This window comes from Prenolepis imparis, unplaced genomic scaffold, assembly GCF_030444845.1.
Source record: "Prenolepis imparis isolate NDT839.2.m4 unplaced genomic scaffold, iyPreImpa1.0 SCAF_13, whole genome shotgun sequence".
NCBI classification, from domain to species: domain Eukaryota; kingdom Metazoa; phylum Arthropoda; class Insecta; order Hymenoptera; family Formicidae; genus Prenolepis; species Prenolepis imparis.
The window spans coordinates 4,848,763-4,876,206 of record NW_028141171.1 but is presented as its reverse complement, the minus strand read 5'-3'; the positions used below and the strand labels follow the sequence as shown (position 1 = coordinate 4,876,206).

The following is a 27,444-nucleotide window of genomic DNA, read 5'->3' as shown; positions in this document are numbered from 1 at the left end:
CTTTCGTAAGAGAAAGAGAGAGAGAGAGAGAGAGAGAGAGAGAGAGAGAGAGAGAGAGAGAGAGAGAGAGAGAGAGAGAGAGAGAGAGAAAGGGGCGATAAAATTTTTCGCCAAAAGATTGAAAGTAAATGTATTTTAAACTTTTGGCTCGAGTTTTAGAAAGTTGCATGGCGTTAATTAACATATTATTTCGCGCGCGTTAATCTTATTCTTTCATCGCCCTGTCTCTTCTCGGGACTTTGCCTTTCCTCTCCCGCGGAAACAAAATGAAACGAACAAGTGTCTCGCCCGACTTGGTAACTGGACAAAATCCAAATCTCGCCTTTCGCCCGCAAAATTCAAGAGCGAGCTGCGGGGGTTCGCGTGATATCGATTTCCACCTACGGATGCTTTTCCATCGTACGATTCCAGCTTGTTGCGGGTCGTACAGAATCTTGCAGCGAAGACGTAGTCGCCCCGACACGCCCCAACAATTTCTGCAGCATTGAAGTACCGAGTCGCCATTATGGTGCTCACTTATGGTGATGTGTCACCGGCGTTTAAACGATAAGCTCACTTTTCAGTAATCCTGATTTTTTTTTCGGAAAGATAGTATCTATAGAACTTAATATCATACTAATTAAACTCCTAGAACTTTAATTTGTATACTTAAAAATATGTGAATCTTAAAAGAGAGATAATATTTGTATTGATCATTCAAACACAATTATTTTTTGTAATTATAATATTAATTAATTAATTATATAATTATTATATAATTAATATAATTAACATCGTAATAATTGTAAAAAAAACTCTCTTCGACATATTTGTGATTTTATAGTATTTCTACTTTCTATTAAAATTTTTAAAAATGTAAATTAGCAAGCAAGAAAATAACTGTGTCGGAAATGAAAAGTAAAAGATTGGAAGATGTTAATTGGACGTGTCTGTTTGCGAGCGTTAAATGTACTAATTGCTAACATTTTCAACAAAATCCGCAAGTCAAGATAGATAATACTAAATTTATATTTTCTTTAATCAAACAGTACTTTTTAGACAAAGTAGGTTAAAAGCTGCGAAGAACGAGTAAGCTAATGGAATCGCGTCTGATAAGTGGTTATTTCGGGGGGAGGAAAATGCCGAAATAAAAATAATACTGCCGCGATATCATTCGCGTAAAGTTCTTCGGAAAAAACTCGTCGTTTATTGATAACATTTATCAGCTTACTGAGAGATCAATATAAAAGATTTTGTGAAATCGATGATTACTCGCAATCGCAAATAAACTCTGCTCTCTGACAAAATTAATTTTACATCGAATAATTTCATTAGTTATTATATTTAATCTTTGTGGCTTAGGACGGCTTCCGGCTCTTCGCGTTTTTATATTTTATATTTTTTTAAATTGTTTTATCTTATTACATTATATCATTTTATGTTATGACACTTTTACAAATTACAATAAGTTCAAATCAAAATTAAATAAAAATTAAAATAAAATATAATAAAACGAAATATTAGAACACTAGCATCATATGTTAAAAACATATGTTAAATATTTAATCTCGACTGAAGTCTAAATCTTTAAATCATAATCAAGCTTTACATCAAAAATAAAACTCAATATTTAAAAAACTTTACTATATTCTTGAAAGTGTTAAATAATCGCAAAGGAAAGATTGATGAAACTACGAAAGTACATCATCGACTTCAAAATTGATTAGAATTTTTAAATAAAACGTAACAGAGAAAATTTGGGACGCATCTTCATCAAAGCGAATACGTAAGATCTCGTTATAAGTAATCTCAATTTTTCGTCGGACTTTTGTTCGTGAAGAAATTTGGAGAAAAGTAAAATTTATCAGTCTATTAATTACAACATTAATTACGATATATCGTTTCCGAAATATTTGTGGAAGAAGTTGCTTTCGAGTCAAGTGGATTTTGGCTCAACGACCTGTACCTGTTTCCCAGGTACCTGGAGCTTCTTGCGAGAGAAGGATAAACTACGGAGAGAGCTGCATAAGCGTTGTTTAATTAATTTCGAACGCCAGCGCGGCGTCTTAAGGGCGGATTCGCCTCTCCTTGGAGGTGCTTCGGCTCGCGCTTAGCTCGTCCTTAAAAGAAAGCTCGGGGGTGAGTGATAGTCATCGTTAGTCACCTCGCGCTCCAATGCGTTTCCCCGAATTTATCTCCGGTCAGACCGTGCTGGATTTATTTTTGGCATGATAAGTGGACCTTTCGATCGTCAGGAAGCAGAGAGAGAGAGAGAGTGAGAAGATGAAGAGGAGCAGAGATACGCTACGCTATAGTGGCGCGAGGATGAGGGAAAAAGGTCGGTCAGAAGGGAAACAGAAAGAGAAACGGAGAGAAAGATAAAGGAAGAAAGAGAGAAAGGGAGAAACTCTACAGCGACGATAGAGATGGTCACTGTGCCGTGAACTGGCTTTTCAACTCGTTCTCTCCACCTTTAATGTTCATTTTTTTATTACTTCTTTGCCAGGCGCCGTTTTTTTGCCACTTTAATTAACGGTTTTGCTAATGGCTGGGATAGGAAGGAGGTACACGCGCACTTTAAACGTCTCTATCGCGAAAATCTCTCGTCCAGCTGATGAATCTTCGTCCAACTGTTGCAGAAAACCACGAAAAATCGGATACAATCGGTAATACAAAATGCTATACGTATGTATATATATCGCATAGAATATCCGCATTACGCGTTGCTTTTAGCCCCGTTCACAATTAAATCTTTCTCAATACAAGTACATATACGTAACATTGTTACCCTGTACTTTCATTTCGCATCTACTTCGCGATTCTCACGTATAGAATTTTTTGCTGCACTTCTTTTCATCCTTGAAATTTGAAAGGAAATAGGTGTATATTTAGGGAGAGCTTTCAAGAAAGAAAAATAAAAAGAGGAAAAGAGGAAAAGAGTATGAAAGATACGATCAAAAAGAATAGAGATCTGGTTTGTGAGTTCCTGATTTTTTTTTTCTTTCGTTGTTTAAATATGCAGTTAAAAATTCCGGCACAGCGTGTTCGTAATTGTTACTATTTGTAGTATTGGACGATCGATGATAGTTGATTCTTATTACATGTAAGTTTGTAATGTAAATCGCTTGTAAATTGTGCAATTGTGTTGCGAGCATTCGCGACGACGAAGTCGTGTCTCGGACATTTTTATTTTAATATTCAGGCGAAGCGAGACCAGAAGAAACGCGACTTATCAAAGAGTAATTGTACTATACGGGAAATTTTCTTTGTGTAATTCAAGAGACGTCCACCTTTATGAAATTGTTTACATCGAATTTTACACTGCGCTTAACACTTGTACCACTACCGTAAAAAGTTTGAACGTTGGAAACTTTCTGCCTTGAGCAGATCCGAGCGCTAAATGTTTATTGATGATATGAAAATAAAGTTTTTAACCATTTACAGAGATTCTCGCGGTTTGAAATTTTAATTTCTTCTTTTTACACATTTCGTTGACATTTCGGAAGAAATGGAACGTTATAAATATGTATATTACCTTACATCATGCAAAATATATATATATATAACGCGTGTACTTTCTCTCACTCGCAAGTAATATAAATTAATTAAGAGATGAATGTTAAAGAGAGGAGATAGAAAAGATATATTACTTTCTGCCATTCTCATCGTAGATTCAGAAAGTTGAATACAAAGTAAAAAGATATTTAACATCCAAATTAATATATTCCAGACTTTACCTTTCTCTTCTCCGACATTTGCCAAGAAACGTAACAGGTTCTTATATCTAAATTATATAAAATGTCTAAATTATTACAAATTTGTTTAAGTTGATTATAAAATAATAATCACGTATTATTGTCTTCCTTTATCAAAATGAAATGAATAAATTTCGCGGATTAAAAAAAATAAACAATGACCACACGATAGCAAAGTACGCATATACATATATATCGATAATCGAACAACAATCTAGGGAGAGGACGAGGAGGTAAATAGAATTGAGGAGAAGAGAAAGGAGTCAAGGATGAAAGTCGTTATCGTAGTCGGCGGCTGGCTCGTTGAGTACCAAACGATCTGGCGAGAATCCAAGAAACCGGTCATCGATATAAGCGCGCCCAGTTTATGAACAATGGGCCTGAATATCATCGCAAATAAACAGGGTAACACAATTTCGACTCAGGCGAGCTTAACGTATATCACTCGGCCCTAGACCGCTATAGAACAAACACCTAGGAGAAAGGAACTTCATGATAAGAATATCCTTTCTTGAGCTTTCGCACAGAAGAACATATCTTTTCAGTGTAGATTTTTAACGGAGACAAGAGTGACAAATATCAGATGGTAACCAGATAGAAATAGAGAGATGAATTAAAATTAATATATCTATTAAAATTAAAATTAATTAAATTGAAACAGAGGGGGGGGGGGATAAAATAGAAATAAATTAAAATTTGTATTAACTAAACTTGTGTAAAATAAATGCTAGACCTCTTTGCTATTTTATTTCGATTTGATATTTCAATTTGCAATTTTATTGACTAAATATTTCGAACGCTCAGTTCGATGAATCTTGTATGTGCGCTAGAAAAAAAAAGAATAATTAGTCATTCGTTGTGCATGCGTCGTGCGTGTTGTATTACAAAAGGGATGATTTAATTCCGAGTCGGCTAAATTTCTAGCATAGTGATGCGCCAGAACTAAACTATGTAATCAAATTCTGCAAGAATAATTATATCAATCGAGAGATGTAAAATGGTTTTCACCGAGTGAAAATAGGCTTTGAATAGACTGGGAATCGCACAATAGCGTACTATAATACGCACAATTCCAAAATCAAAGTGTTCGAAATAGCACGCTAAAATAGCTTCTATTATAAACCTAATACCACACACAAAATCATGCAGAATACAATAATGCAAGGTATTCAGTAATACAAAATGATTTTAAATTTTAAATAAACCTTTTCTTTCGTCGCACATTTGTGTCCCTCGATTTGTCGGATAAATTATCTAAAATGCCTTAAAAAAAAGATTTCCGATAAAATTTCGAATAATTTAATAATTTACGATATAAGAGACATTAGTATATAAATCTCTATACAAACGCTTTCATCAAATCAAATCACTGGGTACGAGAAGAACAAAAGCGAGTAATTAATTTGGAAAAAAATAGAGAAAGAAAAGGAAAGTGCAACCGAGTGAAACAACAGTGTCGAGAATTTCGAATTCCACGCAAAACACGATACAGAGTTTCGGACATAGAAGAAGGTTACAAAGCCCTCTTTCGCGCGCGACGCAATCTGGATGGTCCGATTACAAAAAAAAAAAAAAAAAAAGAAGACAAGAGAGACGGAAGGAACAATGCTCTGCGAAGATTACTATCCGATATATTTGTCCGCGACAATCGGTGAACTTCGATCGCGCAAGTGATCGTTCGAGGACCATCTCGAAAAGCGCGAGACAGGATAACGATCGGTCAAAAAAAAAAAGAAAAAGAAACAGAGATTTTGTCATGTCTCTGCGCTCACCGCGCTTGATTTATCTATTGTACTTTTATATACACGGGGATGTGTTCGTGCAGTTTCTCCACCTCCTCGCGAGGACAAAAAGCAAATTTTGCGTGTCGCAATATCCGTATACACTCGCTGTGCACCAGTGTAAACGACTTACCTTTGTGTATGCGGAATTTAACTCTGTAACATACTTGGACAAAATAGTCGAAACGTATTTTGAAATTCTCTTATACAATTAAAACAAAGGAAAAATCTGTACAAAGTATATATTACTCGATATTATTATCAAAGATTGAAATTAAACAAAATATATTCCGATTATTTTGACATTAAAACATTTTTTCGTAATATTTTATATTTTTAGAAATTCTATGATTAAATAATAAAATTAATTTTACACATATTTAATATTTCGTTTTTGTTCTTATTTATTAGAAACTTTAAATACATATATAACAAGAATTTCTATTTTCTATTGCCGATTTACTGACTTGAACTGTCCTCCAGATTTCTCTCTTTTTTTTAAATCGACGTTCTACTATATTATGTAAATATATTCATGTTTTTCGTGTAACCGAAACTACAATATTGTTTGTATTTTATTACTAGTAGCAAATAAAAGTATTACGTATATATAGACATTCGAATATGAAAATCGTGAAAAAGAACCTATTCGCAATGTTCGCTCAAACCATCATCATATTGCTTTTTACGCTCATGCGTATAATATCACGTATCGCGCGAGTTGCGATATAAAATAAAAAAAAAAAAAAAAAAAGAAAAAACTGTCCCCTCGAGTACGGTAAATAAAAGAGATGAAATTATACGCACGCTCATCGAGATTTTGTTAGTTTACTGAAGAGGAAACTAATGAAAATATTCATTGAAATGCGCGGGGGAAATATATTCATTGAAATGCGCGTTTATAGATTTTATGCCACCAACGGCCGAGAAAGTATGACGATTTATTATTTTTGTTACGTGTAAATTAATTTTTCATATCAAAAGTAGATCTAGCTATTATTTAATTTTAATTATTTGAACGAAAGAAATTCATTATAATATTACTCGTGTGATCTATATCAATATATCAGCTGACGCGCTCATCAGTTGTAAAGTAAGAAGTTCGCTTTTTATACGTAACTGTCACGACAGTTTATTATCCCATTAAGAGAAGATATCATGCGCGCCGAGTTACATGCTTTTGCGAAAATTTTGTCAGCAGTTTTCTTGGGATTCAGCCAAAATGTCACTATATGTTACCGAAAGAAGACATCGGTACGACGAGATGTCGCGACGCGATAATGTTTAATGATAATTGAACATCTATGAAAGAATTATATTGCATAGGTATATAAATATATACAATTATAGTAAAGAAGTCTTGATATGATTGCTGTGATAGATATTTCTTGTAATTTAATCTTTTTGTTTTTTGATAACACGAAACGTAGAATTATATCGAGAAAATAGTGGTGACAGGGATTTTCTCAGAGGCTTGAGGTAGTTCGTTGGAAATTTTTTCTTTTTACTTTACTTTGTTGATCGACAGACGAGTAAATGAAGTAAACTGCTCATTAGCTTTTAGCGAACCGTGACATTTCGATTCAATTTAATGCGCGCGGAAAACAGAATTCTTTTTTTTTTCCTCGCATTTTATCTTCTCTTCAGAGAGTTTAATTAAATCGTATTCAATGAGAAAATATGCCAAAATGAATAAGTCAGAAATAAAAAAAAAAAAAAGGAATGAATGTAAGCTTTGTATGACTGCCAGTGTAAAGTGAATATTTTTAACAATAATTTCCCCAGCTTGATGAATTAACGATCTCTGTAACGATGCTGTCAAAATTCTATAGCAGGTTACATTATTAATTTCTTGCAAGCAATAATAATAAGAAATATCTGATGACATAAAACAGAAATAAATTACAACGAAGAAGATCGAGAAGGATATTACTGTTGGTTGACATCTTGTGAAAAGCCATTGTCATATATTATAAAGATTCAAGATATAATATATTATCGTATCCAATAACGCGTCTCATAATTTTTATTACTAAAGTTGAGAATACTATATATACGGTAACAAAGACCGTAATTTTATATATACCAAGTTACATTTTTCATATTTACATTCAATGTCTCTCAAAAGTGTTAATTTTCACACTTTTACAGAAGAATAATTTAAGAGAAGACGTCAATAAGCTGAAATGTAAATGGAGAAAATAAATTATACAGATAAAAAACATGACGTGTCTTAAATAAATAAATTTTTTATTATAATTTTATTATTTTTATTACACGATCTATATATAGACTTCAGAATATATATATTTACATCCTAATTTATATACATTTATGCTTGACAGATGTAATCAAGATTTACTATTGCCAAAAAAGTTAAAGATTACAAATTCTCCGTAGAAGAAGAGGAAGATTAGCGCTCGCCGTAGAATTCCAATAGAACGAATGCCATTTGTTCGGTGAAAATTAATCGAACCGTGTTCTCGAACGAAAATCTCGGCTGCTCTCTCTCTCTCTCGTAAGACTCTCTCATCGGAATGATTTTCCTTTATCTCGGAGAAAGACGAACGGACCGGGAAATATTCCTTTCGAAAATCTGACATTATATAAGAATGAGAGATTTCGTGACTAAGGGATGACGGGTTAGGAGTGAGCGACAGTTTAGAGCGAGAACATCATCGCTGATGAATGCGAACTTTATCTCAATCCTCTTTGCATAGGAAGTGGTCAGGCTCGTTGTCCACTAACGCGGATAAAACGACTACGTTTCTCTTGCTAGTCCCCTATCTGCACTCTTCCAGAGAAAGCACAGAATCAACTTAGACGCTCCTTCCTCCTTTCTCTCCTCGCCCTCTCGTTTCCACCCTTTGCCTGCCTTCTTTCCGCTTTTTGCTTCGCACCGCAACGCTCGGGGAGAGAACCCTCGGAGCCATTTCGCAGTCGATATATGCGCCTCTTCGCTTATCCCACCCTTAAACCTCTGTATGCTCCATTTGCGATTTTCTCCTAAGTTTTATAGTTTCAGTAACGCCGTTTCGTATATTCGCGTTATCTCCCCCGCCGAAGGATATGAATGTTTAGGATATACACAGTTCTCTCTTTTTGAGGCTCTATAGTAATATACTAGTATAATTACAAATTTATTTCGAGCGAGCATGTAAGAAGTCACGTGCAAAATGTGATTCCTTCTTAGCGCGCGAAACCTTTCTCCGCGTAAATCCCGGCGCGATGAAGCTTTAATTCCTCTTAGCAAAACGTACGAACCCCGAACATTGTCAAATATACGAGCTTAATTCAAGAGCGTGGTCAGACTCGAGCGCAGTAATCCAGGTGGGAAGCAATTTCGGTTCTTCATCAGACTGCCTTATGTACTTGAAGAGAAAAGGGGTGGCGGCCCCCCCTCGGGCGCGAGATGCTATTCTCAGCCTCTTTTTCTCCCTTTTTTCTTTCCGGTCCCATCTTTTCGCTCCCACGGCATCTCTTCGCGCGACGAGGTGGTGTGTGTCCTTGGTAATTTTTAAACCGTGTCTTCGAAGCGATATAGAGTGCGAGATTGAATTAAAGCGGAATCGCGATAGCGAGAGATGGAATTCCTGCGCATCGATAAGTATGGTCAGTATGTCGAGGAAACTCGGTAATCCGGTAATAAGATGCAACTTGGTTTCTCTCGCAGCAAGCTTTCGAGACGAAAGACAAGTCTATCTTTCTGGTCTATATATATATATATATTAGTTCGACGCTGCTCTATGCTAGAATTTTGCGCCTTAAAGTTTGTCTAGAGTTTGAAATAAATCTGTTCTCTTGAAGTGAACCAAGAGTCTCTTAATTACAAATGATTGCGAATAAATTTCTCGCAGATTAAGTTGCAAAGAGTCAGAGAAAATAAGGATTATATATTTATTAATTTAATTTAAAGTACTTTCTTTTTCTTGGCAAAGAATTGCGCACAAATTGATTTCTATTTAAAGATAGTATATTTTCAAATTCAAATAAGGGCTAGCCACAGATATTGGATGCAAAATAAAATTTTTAAATTCCTCTGTACTTATTATTTAAAATAAGGAATAGAGGAATTTAAAAATAATTTTTTTGTTGCACCTATAATATCTGTGTCTGGCTCTTATTAGTCCTTTCTATACCTATTAGAGATGCAACAAAATTATTATTAATTTTCTTTATATTTACTATTTAAAATAAGTATAGAGGAATTTAAAAATATTTTTAAAATAATTTTTTCGTTGCATTTAATATATATCTGAACCTGATATATTAGATGCAACAAAAAATTATGTTAAATTCCTCTATACTTATTCAAAATAAGGAATAAAGAAATTTAAAAATAAGAATTTTGCGCCTTAAAATTTGTCTAGAGTTTGAAATAAATCTGTTCTCTTGAAGTGAACCAAGAGTCTCTTAATTACAAATGATTGCGAATAAACTTCTCGCAGATTAAGTTGCAAAAAGTCAGAGAAAGTAAGGATTATTTATTAATTTAATTTAAAATACTTTCTTTTTTTTTCTTAGTATTGTGCACAAATTGATTTCTATTTAAAGATAGTATATATTTTCAAATTCAAATAAGGGCTAGCCACAGATATTGGATGCAAAATAAAATTTTTAAATTCCTCTGTACTTATTTAAAATAAGGAATAGAGGAATTTAAAAATAATTTTTTTGTTGCACCTAATATATATCTGAACCTGATATATTAGATGCAACCAAAAATTATGTTAAATTCCTCTATACCTACTTATTCAAAATAAGAAATAGAGGAATTAAAAAATAATTTTGTTGCACCTAATATCTGATTCTTACTACCCCTTTTCATCCGAATTTGTACTTATATATCAGAGCCTTTCCGATTTACTATTACAATATATTTCGATCGTACTCTTTATATATCTTCGACTGATAATTACACTGAGAATCGGCAGAATCACCCTTAAAGTTGGTCAGGGTCGCGCGCGAATCCGCTAACCCAGATAGGCTAGAAGATACATAGGCTCCATTTTTCGCGAGATTGTCTTCGGCATTCGGCGTAGAATGTCGAACGAAAATTTCGTGTGTTTCCATGCATGTCTTCCTCTTCTCTTACATAGTTTGTGTCTGTATTTCTCTCTCTCACCCTCTCTCCATCCCTCTTCCCATGCTCTCTCTCTCTCTCTCTCTCTCCATCGTACAACCACCCCTTTCGAGCCCTCGAAGGCCACCCACTACCCCGCACTGTCTGTCCGCGCACTCGTCCGAGGGTGGCGGTAAGTTCTCGCGCAGCCAGTGCCCGCGCGTCTCTCGCGATCGTCGGACCGCGCGTACGTAAAACGGGGAGGTTCTCGTCGTCGTCGTCGTCGTCGTCGTCGTCGTCGTCGTCGTCGTCGTCGCGCGCGTGGACGTTCTCGCGAGCCGGTCCTCCCGACTCTCTCTCTTTCGCGTGGCCTAGTGCGCGATCGCGAGCAAGCTCCACGATTCTCCCCAAGGAGGGACGAAGCTTCGGGTCCGGGATGCTTCGGATCGTCCGACGATCGGACCGACGATCGACCCTCGCGATCTTGAGGTTCTTCGGGGAGCGACGTAAGAGTTGTCGTCAAGATTGTACGAATGAATGAATGAATGACGTTGTGTCTCGATTTTTCTCGCGATAAAAGAAGAATACATCTCTGACGATAGATTCTGTTGGTGGAGAAACCGAAAGTTTCTCTGAACGTGTCTCTCTCTTAGAAGAGCGGAAAGGAATGAATGAGCGGCGTGAAAATTGGGCGATATAAAGAAAAGACTCGATCGTTTAGAGTACGCGGGAAGGATCGGGGTAACTCTGTGCAGCAAAGTGCGAGGGAAGTGGTGGAGAAGTAGCACGTCGGGGATTAAAGGAGACGCATTGGAATGTTAAGGGCGGCCCTCGATCGGCTCGAGCCGAGGGTGAGAGAAGCGGTCTCGTCTTTCCAACGTGAAGATCGTCGATGGCAATCATGTTGTGCAGGACGAGTCTCGTGAGGTGTGTCGACACCTTCTACGTCGGATAGACGCGCGTGAGTGTTATCTCGAATTACCCGGTTATTGTATCGAGAAAATTGGATACTTGCGGGGAAAATGCATGCGCGTTAGGATAGAGAGAGGAAATGTACACAGTTGAAAAATTTGTGTTAAATTTAACAAATATCACATGTCCCAAACGGTCCACAGAAATTTTTGTGTTAATTTAACATAATACGGATATGTTAAATGATGACACGAATATTGTGTTAATATTTTAACATAAAATTAATGCAAACTTCAAGTAAACTTAAAATAAATTTTGTGTTAAATTAACATAGTTTTAATGTAAAAATTAACTAAAAAAATTGTTAATTTTACATTTTATCATCCCCACTTATATTATAAAGTAAAATTAACATTTTTTTTCTGTAAATTTTAACAGATAAATCTTGTCACTAATAATATCGAACATATTTATTGTGTAAAATTAAAAATAAATACACATTGTGTTATTTTTACACTTTTTTTCAGTTATTTTAATAATTTAACATTTGAGTTCAATTAACACAACAGTAATATGTTAATTTAACACATGAATGTGTTAAATATTTAACACAAAAATTTTAACGGGGATCGTTTTTAACAAGAAAACACAAATTTTCCAACTGTGTAAATTCTTTGATAATGGATTTTGTAATTTTATAAGCGGAAAAAGCAGTTTCTATCGTTTCTAAAATTAACAACATCCTGTCTAGTACCATCTCTTCAAATAGAGATAAACAGTTAATTATATATTCTGGTTAATTTTGATTAATGTTCATGGAACTTTACCTTCGTTGCCCTTTTAGTGTAATTTATACATATCTATATAGTTCGCGAGCTTAATAAAATTTAATTTATTCGAAAGATATTTTGGAAATGAATATAATTACGTGTGAGTAGATCAAGAAAATTGGATACTTGTGGGAAAATGCATTCGTATTCGTAGGGTGTTTCGAGAGAAAATGCAAATTCTTTGATAATGGATTTTATAATTTTATATAAGCGGAAAAGTGACATGAAACAGTTTCTATCGGCTAAAATTAACAAGAGTAATCCTAGTAATCTAGTGCCGTCTTTAAAAAGAGATATGCAGTTACCTATACATTACAATTAATTTTAACTAATTTCATGGAAATTTATTTTATTGCTTTTTAGTGTAATTCACATACAGTTCGCAAGCTTAATAAGATTCAATTTATTCGAAAACTAATTCAGGAACGAATAATTACGTGTGATTAGATGTTCGTTATCTTTTTACGCAGATCTTGAAACGCTTATCGCCATTAAAAATCATATGAGGTTTTCCCATTCCATAAGAAATTTTAGAATCATCCGATTAAAGTATTTCATCCCGGAATACTTTGCATACATACACGATATGAAAGTAGTAATGATAAAAGGAATGAGAGCGATAAATAGTATTAGTGCAAATTAAAAAGCACAAAATTCCTTATTAACGAGCTCGCAAATTTTTCAAAACAGCCTAGCAGAATTGCGTTTATAAATACGAGATTTTAGTATTGTATATTTTTTGAGAGCGTTTTCTCATGGAACGAAGTTTCAAACTTGTAGAGGAATATTATGTTTTTTAACAAGCGATTGTTAAGCGCGTGTTTAATAATTAATGATACAATACTTATGAAAAAGTTTATATTATGACGCCATTAAAGTAATTGATTATTTAATACCTTGTTAACTTAATTTATTAATTTTTTTTATACAACTTGTATAATTATTATAATTTACAAAACGTTTATAAATATATGCGTGTGTTCCATTATCCTTTTTATCATTTTTCTCCTTTATATATACATATAATTTTATTTAATTATTTGTATAATTTTATACATCTTCTTTGCTAGAAGATATTGTTAGAGATAGAGAGAAGATAAAGAAAAATTAATGTATTTTATATTCATTAACATATATTATATATTTTTTAATACATATATAAAATATGCAAAGAATGAATAACGATGGAATTTTTAGAATAGCTTTTCGATTAAGTATGCTCGATTTGGTTTCCGTTGACGTTTGCAAATCATTTGCTTGGTAATGAGATCATTGCTAATTCATGTGGTCTAGAATAATAGATGTCGAGACGCAATCATTAATCATAATCATTATCACAATGTTCCAATGATACGATTAAGTGTGTTAACATTGTTCATGGTTACAATACGATTCAACTCGAAATGTAATAATATCCGCAAATTCCATGCAATTTCCGATTGAATGACAATTAACAAACAATCTATGATGGTTAAAATAGCTTTCGTTTCTATTTTGTTTCTCACTCTCACTTTCTTTTCTCTTCTGCCATTCTATATATCTACATAGCCAGATAAAGTTATATAAAGTTCAATTGTATTCGCCAAGATACACTGTAAAAAAATTTTGTGTAAAATTACAACTATTATAGTGGGTAATTTTAAGACCCACTATAATAGTTGTAAATTTCCACGCGTTTGTAAATTTGCAGTATATACAAGTAAAATTAATTTCTTCATTTGTAATTAAGCTGATTGCAAAAATAAATTTACAATATGTATGTAAAATTATAAAACGATAATGTAAAAATATTTTTTATAATTGTATTATTAAACATATTATTAAACACAATATATTATTAAACATATTATTATTATACATATTATTAAACACGATATATAGAATATTACTGTTGTATTGAGTAATATTACAAAAATTTAGATAATTACATAAAATCTTTAAAATATCATATTATTTCGTAAGTTTCCATATAAAAGAAGATATATTTACATAATAAAAGACAAATCTACATAATTTTGTGGAATTACATAATTTCTGTATAATTACATGATTTCTTATATTTACAAGACTAATCATGTAATTTTTACACCTATTATTTGTGTAAATTTACTAAATTTTTTTACAGTGTATATTCTCATACTTGCTTGAATTGTGTGTGTCTCAATATTTTTTATCTTTTAGTTTTACAATTTAATCGAACTTTTTATTTATTCCTACTTTGTTACATATTTATTATACGCCATTTATTATACATCATCACGTTATATAACTCTATTTCAATTTTAATATAAATTTCAGAAGTCTCTCTGACATGCGTGATTTATGAAATTTCAAAGGCATTTTTAACAAGTTGTTTTGATCCATTATTTTTTATTGTTTTTATCCATAACCTTATTATTTCCTCGGAATTTTGTAAAAAGATCACAAGCATCAAATTGTGATTTCGAAAACATATTTTATTTTTCAAAAATGTTATGTGTGTATTTTTTATAACATTAATATAGAAATTTAAATATAAATTGTACTTTTATTTGTGTATATCTAATATTATTAATACAATATTTGCATTATACAATATTATGCAGATACATATATACTTATATATTTAATATATTTATTTATATAAATTTTGAGAAACTTTGGGGGAAAAATTTTCAAAACGCTTTATGTTTTATATGTAATAGGCCGCATATTATTTTTCGTATATAGAAAGTGCTTCATAACTTTCACCTTTAGTAATAAAAAATTCTTAAGCAAATTTACTTTTCTCAGGCAAAACTTTGATGATTTATCGGCAGGTTTTTAATTTTTGGCTTGGTTAAATATCACGCGCTAATTATTACATAATATAATTAAAATTTAAGAAAAAGTAGCATATATTAAATATATTATATAATTACAAATATAATATGTTATGATTTAATAACATGCTATTGCATGTCGACCGAAAGCTTAATCTGAGAGCTAAAAAGAGTCTTTTTACTTTTAATTCTTCATAAATCTAAAAATGTGTTATTATTTATAAATATTATTAGAATCGTTATATTATTAGAATTGTGGAATATCATATATAACATTTGTTAATTAAAATTTGTGGATTATTAAAAGAGTATATTAAAAGACTTCACCGCAAATTAATTAATTTTTGATGTGATTTAAATATATTTCTTATAACTGTTCTAAGATGCTTTAATAATATATCATATTACACATTTGGCTGTTAATTGAGAATCAATTTAAATCAAATTAATTAAATTAAATCAAAAATTGAGATTAAAATATCATTTACAATAAAATATTTTCATCATTTCATTTACTTGTTTTTGTGCCATGTGTCAGATTATAAATGTTATAAATGTCATTTTTGATTAAATATTAAAAATATCACTTTATTTAATTATAGCTTGTATAAATCTTATACATTAAAACATTGTAATTTTTGACATTTATGATTTATTCGATATATTAACAAGAAGCAGATGAAAGTGTAATGTACGTAAATTTTTGAGTGTTTTATCTTTTAATATGTTGAAGTCAATTTAAAAGGTAATTTACAATATCTGTGTATATGTGTGTGTGAATCTTAAATTAATTATCTTAATTTAAATATTAAGAATACGCACTATGTATGAATATATTATTCAATTACGAGTTAAATGATATTTATTCCAATTATATATATACAGTATTTCGAATATATATATATATATATATATATATATATATATATATATATATTATAATTCATCAAGCATATTTCATATGCATAGATCCCATTTAGCAAGTTCTCAGTGCGTATGATGAATAATTTTGATTAATACTGATGAGAATACATTTCGTTCATAAACAATGTAAATTTATGCAGATAATATAAAAGGTTTATTTTTACACACAGTGTATTTATAAAATAATATAATATAACAAAAAAGGAAAACAGAAAATATATATACAATACAAAATTAATGAAGAAAACATATCATAAACATATACATCATAATTTGGATAAATATTTCTCGATCGAACAACACGTAAAATATCCAAATAAGTGCTGAGAACTGGAAATATGCATTCTGCATAATCAAATTAAAAATGCCTTTCGCATCGTTCGCAATATAAGTATGCATAAAACAGCAATGCTAATTATTTACGTTTTTAATTCGCTCTGCTGACAGACTATCGTTAAATCAATATACTGTATTCGATTTTTTTCTCGTATAATTTACGCTTCTTGCAAAACACACAGCCGAGTGATTCGAATTAATTATCGTGATCGCTTTATTCGCAAAAAAAATCACTAGATTTTTAATTCACGCAAAAGTCACGTGGCACTTTTGCGTTGAAAACGAATACCTAGCCCTGTCCCTTTTGCCGCGTGCTTACTTTCTATTCGCAAAGAGAAGCTCCCCAAAGAGGAAGAGAGCGTCGTCGGGGCTTCGACGTGAGAAGGGCAGGTTTCTCGTCGATTGTATAACGCGATAAAGTCACGGGTGGTATATAACGACGCGTCTCTCCCTAACTTCTTTCCTACTTTAAGTATCCTTTGTGCCTACCTTGCCCCCAACTTCCGAGCACCTCGCGCGCGTGCTTAACACCTTGAAATAATCGTGACAAATAAGATGCGCCCGTCAAACGACATTTCTTCTCTCTCTATTTACGGCTCTCTATCTATATCCGTCTCGCGGCGCGACATAAATGACGCTTCCGAGACGCACGTTTCTTGAAAGCGACGCTACGTGTTGGAAATTCATAATTTTCTATCCTGCTTTTAACCGTTTCACGCAGCTGTCGACATATATCCTATCTCCTTTTATGACGGATCTAAGAGACACGTATATTAATTAAAAGGACTATTAAGGAAAACAATTTTTCTTAAATATATGAAAAATTTACAATAATTGTACCTTTAAATCTGTCATCTATCCGTCATTCTCTCTTTTCACTGTATGACAGATCTAAATACATATATTACTTAAAAAAACTATTAATGTAAACAATTTTTCTTAAATATGAAAAATTTATCCACACACAAACACAATAATAATTGTACCTTTAAATCTGTCATCCTATCCCTTTACTCTATCTGTCATTCTATCCGTCATTCTCTCTTTTCACTGTATGACAGATCTAAATACATATATTACTTAAAAAAACTATTAATGTAAACAATTTTTCTTAAATATGAAAAATTTATCCACACACAAACACAATAATAATTGTACCTTTAAATCTGTCATCCTATCCCTTTACTCTATCTGTCATTCTATCTGTCACCCTATCTGTCATTCTATCTCTTTTTACTGCACAACAGATCTAAATACATATATTAATTAAAAGGACTATTAATGTAAAAAAATTTTTAAATATAAAGAAATTGTAATAATTGTATCTTGAAATCACCTATCTGTCATTCTCTCTTTACTACATGACAGATCTAAAAGATGCACGTAAAATACATATATTAATTAAAAGACCTATTAAGGTAAAACATTTTTTTGAAATATGAAAAATTAACAATAATTGAACTTCGAAATCTGTCATCTTTTTCGCGACCAGAACGACCGCGAAAATGATTGCATCTGTCTGAAAAATCTCATTTGTCGGAGCTGAAGAGAGTCGCGGAAGAGTTTTCGCGTCATCGCGAATCCCGCGCACGTTTGTCGTAACTTGACAATTAATTTCTTCGACTTTTCTCGTCAGATCTATTTATCCTCGCGCGTCAGAAATACATATATGTGTTTCGCGCGCGAGACACGGTAACGTTATCGATTAACCATTTACCGGTTTCTTCGTTATGCAACCGTTAAATCTCGCTCAGACCACGGGGCGCGTATATACGTCGACCTTCTCTCCTGGATCCCTCAAATGTGGAAGTTATGAAATTCCCGCTGACACACCGTCGCATTATTAATCGCGCAACCGCCCACCGAGCATTCATTCATTCGCCGAAGGCAATGTATCGTTGGTGCGACAGAGATTACACGCCACCCCTCGCGCCTCGATAATTTTTCGAAATTTATTGCGGTCTCGCGAAGCGAAGCGAGGAAAAAAATGAAGCAAGAAGAAACAAGAACGGAAGTTAAAGTCCGCGCGAGGAAGTACATCGTGCGCGTTTTCTATGACGAATCGTTAAATCTGGCCGATTGCAAGCTCCTACAACACAGTTTGTTTTTTTTTATTTTTTTTTATCTCCGAAACTTTTGACATCGCGATTTTTATCGCATTAATTTGCCGCGTCTTATCTATTCCTCGCTCGCTCGCGCGAAATTGATTTATTTAAGTCTTCGCGAGGCGGAATTGCATTCCCTAAAGTGTTTAAGAACGATGATATATATCTCTCTTTTATTTTATTATCGAATAATTATTTTTATTATCCAAAATAAAAGTGCGTAAAGTTACTTTATTGTTAAATATATTTCTGAGAAGAACGTTTAAAATATTATTGAGGTAAATATTATTAATGATTTAATAAGTATTAAATAAAAAATTAAAAAATTATTAAATTAAAATTAATTTTGACAAGTGTAAAAATTTAAGATGCTATTTAATAATTTCTGTAGTGTTGACGCTTGTCATTTCATTTAAGAAATGACTCTCGTAAAGTGTTTACGAGAACGACGACAATATATTCTTGAATTATTTTATTGTCACGCATTTTTCAAGTTTCTCGCATGAGAATGCAATGGACATACAAGATCGTAAAAGTAAATGATTGCAGAGAGAGTAAAGAAAAAAATAGCTTCTGCATACAATCATATAGCTGCCTGCGGTTTTTTTTTTACGATCCTAAGACGTTATCCTTTCTACCAGTTAATCTCTTTCGATCGTGAAACCTATGAAGAGGGGAAGTGACGCGGTTTTTATTGACAATAAAACGCACTCGGAATGTTATTCACTGTAGAAAAGCGTGAACGGATATATCGTTTTATCTCTAACGTGCATTTAATTCTCCAAACCATCATCGATTAATAAACGCCCTTCAGTGAATAATCACATATATATATTTTTCGGCTCTCAGTATTTAATAAATAAATAAATGATTTTTTTTAAACGACCAATAGAGCCAAGCACGAAAATTAATTCTAATTTTGTATTTTTATTGTACTTATTTTATATTTATTTGTTTTTTATTTTATTTTATTTTATTTTTATTGTATTTTTTCTATTATGAGCAATTTTAATTAAGAGAAAATAAACTGTTTCCTCTAGGCAATAATTATATTCAAAAAATACACATCCGAGCTTCAGATTTTTAGAAATATAATTTATGTCCGTTAAAATATCTCGCGCTGGTTATATAATTCCTCATAATGGTCCTTTATTGTGCAAGTTTCAACGCCGCAATGTTTGCGAAAAAATGCGCATAATTTCGGGATATATTTCGCGCGTTAGATAAATTTTTAAACAAAGCGACCGCGTGCATACACCGTGGTTTGCTAAAATCTGCTCCGAGTCAACAAAGAGGATTATAAAGAGGAAAAGGAGAGCGAATACCGGAATAAGGAGTCAAGGATGAAGCAAGAGATAAATAGAAAAAAAAAGCAAGAAAGCCATTTTGTACGCAATGGACACACCTATGTAATTGAGCGACGCGCTTAGAACGACGCAAACAAACGCGCAAAAGAGAGCAAGAGGGAGAGAGAGAGAGAGAGAGAGAAGTAGAGCCACCCCCGTAGGCTAAATTGGGTTAGTCGAAATCCGTTTACGCTAACTCTAATGGCGAAAGCGTGAGTCGCATGCGGCATCGACACCGCCAAAACACCAGCCGAGAACCACCGCATCTGCGTTCGATAAATAGAGCAGCCAGTTTATTCGTTCTCGGCCAGTTTTTTCGATCGTCAAATATTGGTACCGAGCGGCTTCGCTTTTCGATCCGATTTATCCTGCGCATCGTGCACAATATACGTGCGGATTGCATAACGTCATACGCGGAGGAGAATTCGTAGCCTGCCCGAGGGCTATCAAGACTTTCGATTAACGACAATTGATATCTATCATAATTTATAGTCGAGCATAGTCAATTAACTGCCGCTATTTGGATGCGCGCGATAGGGCGAATCCAGATACCGCGCAATCGAATTTCCACATTATTTGAATTCGCGTGATGTAACGGTATGGTTACGTCGGCTACGTCGATGGATAACAATTGTATATGTAATTGAATCTCGTATCCGTGTGTTTATAATAATAATCAAATATGGGACCGCGCAATAACTTGCTGCCGGTACATGTATATAATCAAGTAAATCAACGTATCGATATTATTAGGGCGAAATAGGGTAATTGCGTGGATGATAAATAATTCTAGGCACATTAAAAGGCATTTATAAGCGAGATCGCGATGACATTAGCAGATTGTTTAACGAAATATTTAAACAGCTGATGCATATGATATTTGAAGGGATTAAGAACGCGCAAATTGAATTATATTAACGATGTTAATCGGAGAAAATAAAATAAACGTGTCAGACGTAGGAGAATAATCGAAATTTCCCAATCGCTCGCAAATTCTCCGATGTTATGCTATTTTTATGAGATGAAAATTATGGCTGTGTTTCGTCTCTCTCGACGACATTCCTCCGTAGCTTCGCATCCCGCGAAATGTTGTTAAGGGTTCCCGGGCATTTTTCTCCCGCGCGTCGAGAAAATTCATTCCGATTCTACAACTACATTTTTCTCTCTTTCTCTCGTAACAGAGTTTTTAAGCGCCAAATTCTGTCTGTCGCGCATCTGGAGAGGACAATCGAAGTCGTCGAAAATTTTGCGCGACACTAGGTATGTCGAGATAGAGTCGTGACGGGGGTGAAAGGGGGACATTATCGCGGCAGAGGACCGAAAAAACTCCTCCCGAACTCCTCTTCTCGCTTGCGAAATAAAGAAAGAAAAAAAAAAAACTCTCTTTTTCTCCCTCCCTCTCGCTCTTTCTTTTCCTCCCTTGGTATCTTCGACGACGTAACGACGGAAGGTCGTATCTACCGGGAAGGTTAAAGGCCGAGCTCCCTTTTTTCCATCTCCCCTATGGAAAATGCACCTCCGGGAGCAGAAACGCGGACCCACGACGCGATTTTACTCCGGAGAGTGAACCGTATCAAGGACGTCCCTTTTTCTCGCCCTCTTCGAGGTCTAGCACAAATAAAAGTAAACTGGACCCTCTGGTTCCAAGTGTTGATGCACTGCCATAGCGACTACGTTCAAAAGTGTAAAGCAGTATTTCCCAACCTTGTCTAAATTCTAACTTCAAAAATATAGGGCTACATAGGTGACATTATTGTGCAGATTATTCTAAAAAAAGGAAATAGTCTCTCCTTCTTCCTTTTTTAATTCTATTATTCTTTTTCTAAAAAAGATATGTAAAGTCGATACTCGCATATGTATATCAAAGTTTTCGCTTTTCCGCGATGCTCATTGGCTATCAAAATTCGCGCTGTATGCGTTACATTCGTAGTATGTTATAATACTTTAAACTTGATTAATATTTTTGATAGTTATCAGCTGATTTCTGTCAAAAAATATTAATCGAGAATAAGATATTACAACATATTATTTACAACATATTACTATTTTAATTTTTTAACATATTATTATGACTTTTAAACATAAAACCGAAGAGCGCTTGTGTTGTTCTAGTACTTAAAATATATTTTTCATATATGTATGAAAAATCTTAAATTAGTCTCAAGCAAATTATTTTTTTAAATACTGTTTAAAAATTAGAAATATAAGAAAAACAAAAGATAAACAAAAGGAAAAATCTACTAACACTCGAAGATATTTACATTCCAATTCGATTTAATAAATACCAATAAATTGCACCTCTACTCATGTATTTTTCGTTTTAAATAGAAATTATAAATGCAGCAACCTATTGGTTGTTATTTCTGGAGAAATGTACTCGTATAGAGTCGTGCTAACCATTTAAGCTATTAAATTTTTAGCGAGAAGCCTTCGGCTAATTGTATATCGCCGGTCTGTTTAAGTTCTGAATTTATAAAGTCGGTTATTTAATATCTGTATTGTTTTCTCCAGTAAATGTTCGTTAAACCAGAAAGGTTTATTAATAAATAAATATGAACAATGTTGCAATATCTGTGCGCGGGAGAACGGAAGAAATATTACAAAAATTTTATTTATCCACGTGAGAGAAAATATTACAAAAATCCTCTACGCAAATATCTACGTGCATATGACTATTTATCATTTATTAAAAAATCAATCCCCCGCTCTCTTTCGATCTCTTTCCTTATATTTTTTTTATCTATTAAAATAAATATCATCTTTCGTCAAACTCGTGATTTTTATTCGAGCGCTTATTTCGTATATGATACAGTATATTATCACAAGCTTTTTCCGTCTCTATTTTCAGATTGTGTTCGCACGGGGAAGGAGATGATGGTCATCTAAAAATCCTCTCCGACGTGCGACGAGTCTTTGAGGATGTGCAGTTCTGTGTTAAAGTGTCGGTGAGAGAAGAGCAGCCTCGCGTTATATATCTATGATTTTCTTTTCTTTCCTTTATTGCGCTTTATCTTACGGGAAATTCACACGAACGATGTCATAGCCGTCCGAAGTGCGAACTATCTTCACGTCGGACACGATGGCACTGTTGTTCGCCATAATCGTAATTTCGATCACTACTGCCATGTCGCTGCCGCCGGTCATTAGAATCGGTGAGTATCAATTTATATACATACATATATATACGTTACTTTCTAACTTATTATTTGTGCACGAGATACAATTATCATGTGAGACTTGAAATAACTCCGTCTTCTAATAGCCTAGCTAAATAAATAGTCAATAAATAGTCAGGTATCTGTTAAGTACACAAATAGTTCAAAATTGTTCACGAAACATCTTATGAAATTATAGAATCGAAAATTCGTCGTTCTTCTCTTCCTCTCGTTGAAATTATACTTTTCAAGCTTCGAAAATATTTTTGTGAGTTATTAACGCACGATGTTTTTTTTTTATATCTATCGACATTTTCGTCATGACTTATGGTTTGTACGCAACACTGTTGATCACAGATTGCCAGTGTACAAAAAACGAACCTGCCACTATGCGTAGTTCGCTCTTGGACTGTCAATTAGTTCGGTCATCCACGTGAAATTATTCAATCTTTTGTTATACGCCCGCAAAAAAAGCTATCAGCGATCAATTGTACGGTAGAATTTGTTATATCAAATCCATTTGCGCGAATAGAATAGCAAATGAGCGAGCTTGCGACAACGAGAAACAGTATAAATTAATATTTGGGAAAAGATGACAATTTTATAGAATTAAAAAAAATTTATCTTTATTATCTTTATTATAGATAATAGATATATTAATTATACAGAATATATATATATCATATATATTATAATATTATATGGATTATAAATATACATTTTTGTATATTAATTAATATAATATGATTAATATATATATAATTTTTGAGATATTGAAAATAATAAACAAACTTTTATTAGAATTATGATGAAATATTCTTACGATGAAGTGTCTCGTAGAGCAGCGCGTAAAATATTTCGAGTTTTCTCAGGATCCGCGAACCTGTCAGCCTCGGAGTCGCGAGTCAGTCTCAGAGACTTCGATCTTCTGTGCCTGTAACTTCTTCAGCAGTCTAGGCCGCGAACTTGGCCGAAACTTTCCGCCTAAGGTAGACGCGCCGTCGCGATTCGCGTCGGAAGTTATAGGGAAAGAGTCGCTAAGTACAAACGCGGGTTTCGCCGGGATCGAATCTTCACCTGTTACTTCGCTCGCGACTTCATCAGTACGGTGGGGCCTCGTTAGTATTCCGAAGGCGTTCGCGTGGGTGTAGAGCAAACGTGTCCGTGCGTGGGACGCCGAGCTTCGACTTCAGCATCCCTCGTACGTATATATGTGTGTGTGTGTCAGACATTCTCACTCATAAAGACATGCACCCACATACGTAACGCGAGAGCAGAGCTCGAGTTAAGTCTGACGGCAGGAAAGTTTTCCGTCGATCTAATTGGTTGAATTTCTGCGGGGCAACCGCGCCTCGGGGGAAACTTGTCCGCAATTTCCTATGATGTCGTTGCGAGAGAATGAAGAAGAGAGGGCGATAAGGCGAAAGCAGCCGGGACTTGTGTGTCAGACTCAGACAGGGAGCGCGCCCGCGTCTTATGTAAGACGAATGGGAAATCCGAGAGAAAGAGAGTAAGGTATCCCCCAGGGGAAAACTCTCCCGGGGATACCTTTCTCTCCTGGCCTCGGCATCTCTCGACACACGCGACGCATCTCTCTCTCTCTCCCTCTCTCTCTCTGAGAGATCACGAAGAAAATACGAAGGATATTATGTATTCATGCCCGCTACCATAATCTTTCTCCCATTTGGGGAACGTAATTGAAATATCTATTACTCACACGGTACGTGTCCGAAAATTGTGTAACGTGAACGTAAATATATAAAAAATGCCGTGATTAGGATAAATAATTCAGCCATGTGGTGCCAAGGAAAAAAAATCAATTCTTCCCTTTTATTCCTTTTATATATTCAAAAGAGGGAGAAAGAGAGAGAAGATAAAAAAATTTGAATTATAATAATGCACAAGCACATATACCTATAGATATCAGTAATCTCGGAGATAGAAGTTACATGACTCTTTCTCGAATAAAAATTACGTGTACGGGTTGTTATGCAAAGTGAAAAATTTTCCACCTTGCTGCATCTTTCAATAATAAAAAGGATAGAATAGTTTTAATGTATTTTTTGCGTTCTAGTATTTTTTCTGATGATATCTGAAGCTAAAGCGTCAAATGTAAGATCTTAAGTTGAGTGAAGTGAAATGGGTGAATCTCCTATTTCTTATCAAGCGCAAATTGAAAGATCTTTGATATCTTATAGATAATCGAGAAAAAAAGAAGAACAGAATTGATTTAAAATTCCTTTGCTGCTTTAATCTCTTGAAATTACTATAATATGAATTGAATAAATAATACAAAAATATACAGAACGTTTGTATTTAACAATTATTAAATAAAACGGATTATAATTAATTATATTTATAGATAATTTATACAAAGAATATATTAGCTTTTAAATGCAAATGTATAACAGTTCTTGGATAAATGATAAAACTAAATAAACAAAAATACCGAAAAATATTATATTATTAGAATTAATTCTAATATAATTAGAATATAATTATTATTTATTGCAAATATTACATTTTTCACAATTTTTCACGGTTCGTTAAATAAAAATGTTGTTTTCCAAAAAATGAAAATATTGAAAAATATTTATTTGTAATCAATTAGCAAAACAGAACCGAAATATCATGGCCAATGAGCTGTTAACGACCTACATAAAAATGCATACAATACAAAATAGAATTGTAGTTTACGCATATCAATTCTCAACGAAATCATTTCAAATATGGATGTGGCTAATCTTTTTTTTTTTTTTTAATTTGTTATGTTTATTCACATGTGTACAAATGTTTACAAATTCTTTTCGCAAATTTTTTTACATATATTTATTCACGTATTTTTTTTAACTCTACGTTTATTTATATTCTAACTCCGAGTTAAAAAAAAAACAGCTTCCCAGATAAACACGTTAAAATCACACTTTCAAAAATGTGTGTTTCAATTTTTAAATATACCTTAATGATTTTATTAACATTGAACTTAGTATTTAATTCATTTATTTTTTCCTCGTATTTGATTATGCAGCTCTACGTAACATTTTCGATTATTAATCGCAAGTATCGATAATCTTTTCGAAAAGCAGAAATCTTTGATAAAAGAAAAAGACTTATTATTATCATCTAGAATGATAATAACGCGAAATAAAAATTATACTTAAAATATATTTAGTGAAATAAAAAGCTTGCTGAAAAAATTATTGCGTGGTTAATATGCTACCATCGCATTCGATCAAAAAATGCAAGTTACTTATTACATTAAGAACCATTGTCAATGGCAGACACGATTATAAATTAATAATATATTATTAATTATACTATAATTAATTAATTCTACTAATTAATTAGTTATACTATAATTTATTATTTGCATGCTCGTCCAAATTATCTGCTTTAAGGGAATATCATTACTCTCGAAATCAAAACCAGAAGCACTCTAGTTGCAGTGCCAACTTTATAACGTTATATGCAGTAAATTACAGTATACGGATGCACATACAGGGTAATACGCGATACTCATCACCGTATAACATTTCCGCAAAGAATTTCTTTGTTTGCGATTTTATGATATGCGCGCGCGAGAGAAGGGGTGGATATAGAAGGGTTGAAAGGGGACGAGCGGATTAACGTAATTCCGAATGGCTTCGCGAAGTGGAAATGGTGAAAAGGGAAAAAGGTCACAGGAGCGCGAATACTCGATAACGATCAAGATATCTTCAGCAAACACTGGGCTGGAATGGAACTATATAAGTGCAGTCGCTTCCGCGAGGTGGGAACGATATGATTTGCGTATATGCAATGCTGAATCAACCGTCATGAAAGATTTGCGACGAGTGCTTTAATGCGTCGCGAATTTATGATAAATTCTCTATACGATGAATGAATAATTCACAGTTTCGCGATGAAAATTTAGAATCCGTTGTTTTTCTCAGATGGCACGTTCTCCTTATTAAAGTTCGTTTACCCCTCAAACCTTCATCTGAGTTGTATTACTTATTTAAACGGTATAATTTAAGATCGTAATAGTCATGCATGCTCTTAGGAAGATGTTATAAAAAGAAGGTTCAAATTATTAAATAATTTATGATAATCGTACGAGAGTCTGAAAATTTCACGATACGGCCGGGCGATGTTTTTCGCGCTTTAAGTAAACCATTTACAAAAGCGGGAAAGGCGTCGCGAAATTCCGACTACTTCTTAGAATAAGAGTTTTATCAAATTTACGTGTCGGCAGAAACGTGAGGCTGCAATTCTACGGCCACTTTTTCCTCCATTGTTACCCGAGGTATGTACAAAGCGTGCACATTTCCCAAATGCGAGTTCATGAATCGCAGCGACTTGCACAGCTGCACACCACATGTCTCGTTATTCCCGTAGAAAATTTCGCGAGCTTTTCCCAGATCCACGGCGTGGATCCCGATTAGAACGCCGAAATTTGTCTCAAATAGGGGTGTATAT

At 33.6% G+C, this 27,444-nt stretch overlaps 1 protein-coding gene and 1 long non-coding RNA gene across 10 annotated transcripts in view; one reads left to right on the top strand and one right to left on the bottom strand.

Moving 5' to 3' along the window:
• LOC145944699 (uncharacterized) overlaps nt 1-27,444 on the bottom strand; it is a 261,286-nt gene that overhangs the window by 52,916 nt on the left and 180,926 nt on the right. The window lies entirely within an intron of this gene.
• The window catches only part of LOC145944688 (glutamate receptor ionotropic, kainate 2), a 200,961-nt gene that overhangs the window by 24,669 nt on the left and 148,848 nt on the right, over nt 1-27,444 (top strand). For 4 of the 8 annotated variants that reach the window (XM_083053215.1, XM_083053213.1, XM_083053218.1 and 1 more), the window contains exons 1-2: nt 10,806-11,538; nt 22,680-22,983. In XM_083053215.1, the coding sequence (XP_082909341.1) occupies nt 22,911-22,983 (73 nt within the window). In that variant the 5' untranslated portion in view covers nt 10,806-11,538; nt 22,680-22,910. Of the gene's footprint in view, nt 1-10,805; nt 11,539-22,679; nt 22,984-27,444 lie in introns of those variants that run through there. The other 4 variants (XM_083053216.1, XM_083053220.1, XM_083053219.1 and 1 more) reach the window with 2 other exon arrangements.